Source organism: Gracilinanus agilis, chromosome 4 (assembly GCF_016433145.1).
Source record: "Gracilinanus agilis isolate LMUSP501 chromosome 4, AgileGrace, whole genome shotgun sequence".
NCBI classification, from domain to species: Eukaryota; Metazoa; Chordata; class Mammalia; order Didelphimorphia; family Didelphidae; genus Gracilinanus; species Gracilinanus agilis.
In genome coordinates this window covers 480,845,572-480,853,737 of record NC_058133.1, presented here as the reverse complement: position 1 = coordinate 480,853,737, position 8,166 = coordinate 480,845,572, and the positions used below count along the sequence as shown (strand labels likewise).

Below are 8,166 nucleotides of genomic sequence, written 5' to 3'. Positions count from 1 at the left end.
CTGGGAAGGACTTCTTGGAAAATATGCAATTTTAGCTGAAATCTCAAGGAAGTTGAGAAGCCAGGAGGCACTGAAGAAAGAGTTACTTCCAAGCTTTGGGAGACAGACGGTGAAAATGCTTAGTGGTAGGAGATAGAAATTTACTTGCAAGGAAGAGCAAAGAGGCTACTAGCACTGAATCACCAGTCACATGTTGGGAGGAAGGAAAGGGTAGAGATAGATTAAGGTATGCAGAGGTTATTTTATAGGAGGTCTAACAAGCCAAATGGAGAATGTTTGAAATTTGCTCCTAGAGTTCATAGGACACAGGGGAAGGGTGACATGTTCAGCTATGTGATTTAAGATTTATTTGACACTTGGATGGAGAATAGACAAGGAGATCAACCAACAGACTATTGTATAGTGGAGATAAAGACCTATACCAGGGTGGTGGTAGGGTCAGAAGAGAGAAGGGGATGAATACAAGAGATATTATGAATCCACCTTGCCATGTCTGGCCTCCATGCATTCACAGACTTACCCTCATGTCTGGACTTCCCTCTCTCCTTGCCTTTGCCTGAAGAAATCCTTCTCTTCCTACAAGGATCAACAAAAGAATCGCCTTCTGTATATAATCTTGTCTAATTGTCACCCTCTCTCCCACACTCCCAGCTGAAAGCATTCTCTCTTTCTTCATATGTTTATAGAAAATATTGTACGGATCTTTCTTTTGCCTCCACCACTCCCCACTTTGTATTAAGTTTACCTTTATACCTGTCACATCTCTCTTACAGACTCCATAAGCTTAATAACTTGCCAATTTCTCCCATGTACTCACAGAACCTAAAATAATACTGATACAGAATAGCTTCAATAAATGATTGTTGGGTTGAACTGTGTTAAAAGAAGAACCAAATGGTCTTAGAAATTAATTAATTTAGATTAATTAAATAATCTAAATCATATATATTTACAGAGGAACTAATTGAAGTTCAGAGATTGCCCAAAGTCACACAACAAATAAGTAGTAGAAATGGGAATGGAACCCAGGTTTCCTAACTTCCTGTCTAGTGTGGCTTTGACTAGGCAGCATAACTCTATTCACAAGAGCTATTCATTGCTCCAAGCTTCTAACTTCACAGCATTTTCTAACTTTACTTGCCTGATTTGGAATCTCATCTCTGAAGTCATTTTTATCATGTCACCAAGCAAAAAAGGCACATGCAAATACTCTTCCCAACCTCATCTACTTTCTCGGAGATGCCCATGTGCTAGAAAATGCAGCTGGTTGTCTGAAGGTCAGGGGCTGCAGTGATCTAATCCTCTGTCTTGTCTCACCCAACCACTTCCTCCAAGCTCACTCTGACAATTAACGTATGGTCAGCACATAAGATTGTTAAGTGACAAATAATAGTCCTTTCAAGTTTACAAAATACTTCCTTCACAATGCTCCCTGTTAGGTAGCTAGTATAAGTATTATTATTGTTATTATACTCATTTAACTGATGGGAGAGGTTCAATGATTTTCCCAGGGTCCCACAAGTAATAAGTAAAATAAATTTAAACTAAGTTCTCTGTATAATAAATCTACATTTCTTGGCATCATGACATTAAGTCCTATGGTCACACTATTAGGTGTAACAGGACTTTAAAGGTCATCTAACCCAAGATGTCCAACATGTAGCCCTCAGGCCACATGAGGCCCATAACACTCTGGAGTATTGCCTGAACTAAATTAGAATGCAAAAAGGAAATAGTTAACAAAATAAATTAATTATTTTTAAAAAAAAAAGAAATATAGAAACACATGTGGTTTCCAAAGTCAATACACAGAACACAGGAATCCTTAGGTACAGTTTGGTGGCACCTGTATCTATTTAAACTTGACATCCCTGATCTAGTTGAATAATCTTCCCAGTAAAAGAATCTCTATGTGACAAACTTCTGCATAATATAAGTGTTGTCTGAAATCCAGTAATATTGATTAAAGAATGGTTTTTACTTCAGGACAACTCCTCACCCTGTCCTTGGAGGCATGGTCTCTTATATACATCTGGTGTCATGAATAGGGCTCCAAGTCCAAAAGCCCTAAATTCAAATCCTACATTAAGCATTTACCAGTTGTGTTTCAGAGCCAATCATTTAACCACTTTGTGCCTTGACTTCCTCATCTGCAAAATCAACAAAATGGACTTAATAACCCTAGAAGGTCCCTTTCAAGTCTAAGTCCCAGAGTCTTCTGACGTACATTAATGAAAAAGGAAACTGTTCTAAAGGAGTATTAGTCATTCTATTCTCTTAATTATAGGCTAAGTTTACAAAGTTTTACCTGTAGGTCCTATGTACCTTCTAATATCTATTATTTTCTGACATCCCTACAATCTAGAGCTGCAGAGTTTTAGAAATAGCCTAGTCCAATCTCCTCAGTTAATAGATAATAAAGCTGACGGCCAGAGAAGGGAAGATCATTCTTCTTAGAAGGCAGGAGATCCAGAATGTGGGTTCGGGTGCTTCTAATTCTAAATAGACTCCTCTTTCTACCACACCACACTACTCTCATAACAAAGGGGTCAGGACACCTGGCTGAAACTGTAATGGTATGACCAAAAGATGCTACTACACTCTTCCAACTGGAGGAAATCCTTTGGGTATAGAAGGAACTCCTCAGGACCTTTGATGAGTTTCAACTTCTGCAGCCCCTTTAACATTGAATGCTGCACCTACAAAAAATAAGTTCTGTTCCTCTCCTTAAATGGTACTTGAAATGGTACTTGTGACAGCCAGATCCATATCATGTGTAATATGGTGGACTTCAAGGACAGTGTTGTGCCCTTAGTGGCAATTAAGCCTACATAGAGTTGACAGTTTTTCTCAGGGAGGTCAGGTAAGGAAGAACAAGGGGAAATTTCAATAGCTAGCCTTCATAAACACTTATGAGAGAATTTGAGCTTGCAAAAACTTCAGGGTAATCAGTCAGCACTCATTGTCAATCACCTAACATGAATGATGAGGAAATCATCTTGGGACAATGAAATCAACAGGCCAAGTCCAGGGACATTTGCTGAGTGCTCACTGGGGACACTAAAGAAAGGCAAAGATATGGTCCTCACTCTCAGGAAGCTCAAATTCCATTAAGAAAGACAACATGCAAACTATTACATACCTACAAAATGTATGCAGGGTAAATGGACATAATCTAAGCAGAAAGGTCCAAGCATTTGAGGGAGACCAGGAAAGGCTATTGATAGAAGGAAGGATTATAGCTGAGATGTGAAGAAAGCCAGGGAAATGAAGAGGCTGAGAAGAATGAAGAATATCCAGGCACAGAATAGCATATAGGCATGGTCAGCCAGTAAAAATGCATGGAGTCAGGAGACAGAATGTCTTGTATGAGAAACAGAAAGGAGGAAAATGGTGCTGGATCACAAAGTGAGAATTAATGTATAAAGAGACTTGGGAGATAGGAAGGAACTAGGCTATTAAGGGCATTAAAAGCCAAAGAGAGGATTTTATATTTGATTGAAGAAGTAATAAGGAGCCACTGATATTGACAGAATAAGGAGAAGACATGGTCAGATCTGGTCTAAATTTGACAGCAAAGTGGAAGATGGACTGGAATGTTGAAAAATTTGGGTTGGGGAAACCCACTTAGCAGTATACCACAATAGTCCAGACATAAGGTGATGATGTCTGGACTATTGTAGTATACTGTTGGTGGGTCTGTACCAAGATGGTGACCGTGTCAGAGAAGAGAAAGGGAGATAGATAGATAGATAGATAGATAGATAGATAGATAGATAGATAGATAGACAGATAGATAGGTATATATTTATGTATATGAGATTTGGGCAAGGAAGCATCATTCAGACATGACAACAAATTTTACATTGGATGGGGATGGTATGAAAGAAAATGAGAACTCAAGGATCCTGCCTAGATAGTGATGCTGGATGCCTAGGAATATGGGAATACTCACTCTCGGGGCAGTAAGAGGGAAGTTTAGAAGAGAAGAGAGTCTGGAATTGGGGTGAAAGTTGGAAAGGTGACTTCAGTTTTGGACATAGTGAGTTTGAGATTTTTATGTGAAATCCATTTGTGGATGTCCAATAGGCAGTTGGTGATATAAGACTTACAGTCAGAAGAGAACTTAGGACTAAAACAGATCGGAGAATCATCTGCTTAGAGATGACATTTGAATCCTTAGGAGCTGATGAGATCACCAAGTGAAACAGGATAGAGAGAAAAGAGAAGAGGGTTCAGGTTAGAACTTTTGCTGACCATGGGAAGTTTTTGATCCCTGTTGGACATGACTTGAATCTGACCTTGGGAACTTTCTGAACATTATATAAATATACATTTCCCCTCTGAAATTCCTATGTCATAAAATAACAGAAGTGTCAGGGCTGGAAGGAAATGTAAAGCATTACTATTTTCAACTTCCTCATCTTTCCAAGAAGGAAACTGAGCCCCCCCTGAGGGGAAGAACTTATTCAAGATCAAACATCTAGTAAGTGGTTGGTCCAGATTTTGAAGATGGTCTTCTGACTTCAAGCTCATTGTTGTTTTTGTTTTTGTTTTTGTTTTTCAAATCAAACTGCTTCTTGATTAAAGGCACAAAGATGCAAGATGATAGCGCAAGAAAAGAATGCAGAAACTTGTATTTTAAATCTAATGTAGAGGCTAGTATACCAGGTTGGAAATATGGTATGTCACAGAAATTTAGCAAGACTAACTTGCCATTCTACTAATGTTACTCTTTTGCTCAAAATATCTTCCTAGTACCCACCTAATAAAATATTAACTGCTGATGTTATCATTGGAGAGTCTTTATTAATAGACTCCTTTTCACATTTCCCTCTCATTCATCCTCTGAATTTTCTCCTGGAAAGAACCTATCTGGAGAAGAAAGGGGCACTCTGCTTTCATTAACTCATCCCCTTTCAATTAGTCTGGAGATGTGGAAAGGAAGATGGAATAGTCTTAGTAGGGGCCACAATCTGAGTTGGAGAAAATGGCCTTCTTTGTCCTTAAAAATTGGGCTACTACTGCTTTAAACTTTGGAATTATGAAATGACTCAAAAATATTACCATTATCCCTTCCCCAACTTTGCTTCCCTGATCCCTTCCTTTTCTGGAGGAAGATTTCTAATTTCAGAGAAAGTCAAGTTTTGAAGAATAGCCCAGGGAGCTCATTTCCTGTCGTGAGCTTTGGCATTACTGTTGGCAATATTGTCTCAGCACCAAAATGGAAATAATTCAGAGTCAGAAGCCACAGCTTCCCTCTCTCATTTCCTGGCAAACTCCCCAGAGTCCTGTTGAATCCTCAGCAGATTTGGGAGGCCCTTTGCCATTCTTTCTCTATGACGTCTCCAAAGTGAGGGAGGGCCCTCTTTCCCCATCATCCCTTTCTCTCTCCAATAAAAGGGAGGAGAAGAAAGGCAGACACTGAGAGAGGCAGAAACTTGGAAGCTTGTTGAACTTGTTCCTCCTGTCTGCCTGCTCCCTGACAGCATCATGAAGGTCTCTGGAGCTGTTCTGTACCTGGTCCTCATCATTGCTGCCCTCTGCTGTCAGGTTCATGCCTCACCCGGTAAGTATGTTTGGTCCTTTTATTCCTCCTACCCAAGGAGGCATGAGGAACATTTTCTTATCACTGTGTTTTCATTATACATCAGATGTAGTCCTTTAATTTTATATAAGGGGAACTTGAGGACAAGAGATTTGTCCAAGATCACACAGAGCTAGTAAGTAGAAGAGTTAAGGTCTAGTCCCACTTCAAGATTTTTCTATCATTTCATGTTATCAATGTGTTTCTAAAGAACAGATTTAGCTATCATCCCAACAGCCTCTAAAATAATAGGTGATCCACTTGAGGAGAAACCCCATGCCATGTGGCAAAAGCATGTCTGGAACTGGGCAAGAACACTGAAAAATTTTGTTTGAAGCCTTAGAACTTTAACTTGACATTAAATGAAAATCCCATCCTTTACTTCAGCACAATTCCCATGGATAGGAGCTTTAGGAGGGCAGGGAGGTCACAGTGATGTTTCCTCCCCTGGTACCTGTCTGTAGATGCTAAGTGACAGAAAACCAAGGTACTTAACCTCCAAAGCCCAATTCATCCAGCATAGTTTTAATGAGTAACATCTCCAAGAAATCTTGACAGGTTGGGATGGGATGCTAATACAAAACTTCCCCACTGAATTGGTGAGTAAACTAAGGAATGTGGTTTAAATAACTTCCAAAGGGTCACCGATTGCACAGCATTTTTTCATCAAGAATGCCCTCATCCTTACTCTAGAATGCCTTCTTACACTAGAGAAGGGTAATTTCTCTTCCTTTTCTTTAAGTAGTCATGCTTTAAAAGAATGAAGGGAAGAAATTTAGAAAGGAAGGAAAGGAAGTCAGACAAGACAGAAGATTTTAGAAAGCATTCTTAACCGTTCTTTCTTGAATTTTTTTTCCAGATGGTCTAGACACCCCAACTACTTGCTGCTTTGAGTTCACGAGTAGAAAGATCCCTCCGAAGTTCGTGGTGAGCTATGAGATCACTAGCAGCAGGTGTGCCAAGGAAGGAGTGATGTAAGTTATGCAGATTTTTTCCCTATCATCTACTGTTCTCCACTGGCAAATTTGCTATGAAACTAGGGTACCAAGGGAAGACAGAAATTAGATTTGACAAATGGACTTGGGGGGAGTAAAAATGTTCCAAGCTCAGTCCTTCAGATCACTTTGTGGTTAAACATGAATATTGATTTCCTTTTTAGGGCTATTGATACTAGTGATGAAAAGATTAAGGACCATGAACATTTGCATCAATTTGATATTAATTCAAACATACAACATCATCCCAGAACCATAGAATGCAAAAGAAGGAAGAATTGTTAGTATCCAAAAATCTAGTCTAGCCTCTTCATATGACAGTGGAGGAAATGAAGGTCTAGAAAGGTAAAACATTTTTCCCAAACTAGTAACAGGGCTGGTGCTAGGACCCAGGTCTCCTAATTCCCAATTTAGAGGTTATTCAGAAAGCTTAGCTACACTTGTTCTGATATCAAAGTCTGAAAGTCAACATCAGGCTTTTTCCCTGAGTAGCAATGGCCACTCTGGTTCTCTTGTCTGAGTTTCTGGAAGGGTAAGGATGCTGAGGGAGATGCTTAGGATAGAACGCTTCACCTTCTTGGATTGAATTCCTAAAGCCACTCAACAAGCAATCAATCTTCCACAGCTTTGTGACCAGACGTAACCTCCAGATCTGTGCCAACCCAAATGAACAGTGGGTCCAGAACATCAAGAATGACCTGGACAAGAAGAATGCCAAGACCCAGAGCCCATGAAGCCTCCTGCTACTTCCTCCTGGCCTGACCAGAAGCCAAAGCAGGGATGAAGAATAATTTATTCCCCTCCACACTCCCAGAGCTGCTCTCTACAATATTTTGTCATAATTTAAATGTTTAGTATTATTTAAATTATTAATGTTTAACTTTATGTGACAAATATTTGTATCTTTGTTTCACATATACATGCATGTATATGTGTATATATAAACCCAAGATGTTGATGAAGGATGATCTTATGAGAAACAGTGTTACACTATGATTATTGAATTTCCATAGAAAATATATTTTTGTTTATAAAACCTGACCACTGTGGTTTTTTTGCACATATGTGGGATGTGAGGGGTGGAGGCAAGAAGCACATGGTTGTCATCCTTCCTGGTTTAGATGAGAAAGTCTTTATTTCAGGAAAAATCAATAGGAATGGGGGGAGAAAATCCCCAGTCATGCCCCCAGAGCTCCAAATCCCAGCTGCAGTCATTTCAATGTCACCAAGTGCTTCACTTACTCCCAGGCCCATACTGTTCTATGATCCTAAAGTCCTAGAATCTCAGAGTCTGAAGGACCCTCAGAGGCTTTTTAAGGAAACCACTTATACCAGAAGATGGAATTCCCTTGGAACAGAAGTGCATCCAAAGAATCCCCAATGAAACTCCTCCTCAGAGAGGACAGTTGTTACCTACTAACCTCAGACAATTCTCCTTCCTTAGAAATCATTCCCTATAAGCTGCATCTCTATGCCTTCTAATCTGCTCCTTGGGGACAAACAAACCAACTTAGTCCTTTTTAAAAGTATTCCAAAGTAGTTTAAAAGTAATATATACATAAAAGAGAAAGGAAAGAAAGAAGG

At 39.5% G+C, this 8,166-nt stretch overlaps 1 protein-coding gene across 1 annotated transcript; it reads left to right on the top strand.

The window, feature by feature from the left end:
* Positions 1–5,440: 5,440 nt before the first annotated feature.
* LOC123247346 (C-C motif chemokine 3-like 1) lies at positions 5,441–7,458 on the top strand. Its single transcript, XM_044676215.1, has 3 exons — positions 5,441–5,569; positions 6,447–6,561; positions 7,208–7,458. The coding sequence occupies exons 1-3, from the start codon at positions 5,494–5,496 to the stop codon at positions 7,314–7,316; spliced, it is 300 nt and encodes a 99-aa protein (XP_044532150.1). The 5' UTR covers positions 5,441–5,493; the 3' UTR covers positions 7,317–7,458.
* The last annotated feature ends 708 nt before the right edge of the window (positions 7,459–8,166 follow it).

Bases quoted from the DNA above. Each gene is read 5' to 3' on its own strand.
- LOC123247346 (XM_044676215.1), top strand. From the start codon at position 5,494: ATGAAGGTCTCTGGAGCTGTTCTGTACCTGGTCCTCATCATTGCTGCC. The intron at 5,570-6,446 runs GTAAGTATGTTT...TTTTTTTTCCAG, and splicing joins TCAGGTTCATGCCTCACCCG to ATGGTCTAGACACCCCAACT. The intron at 6,562-7,207 runs GTAAGTTATGCA...AATCTTCCACAG, and splicing joins TGTGCCAAGGAAGGAGTGAT to CTTTGTGACCAGACGTAACC.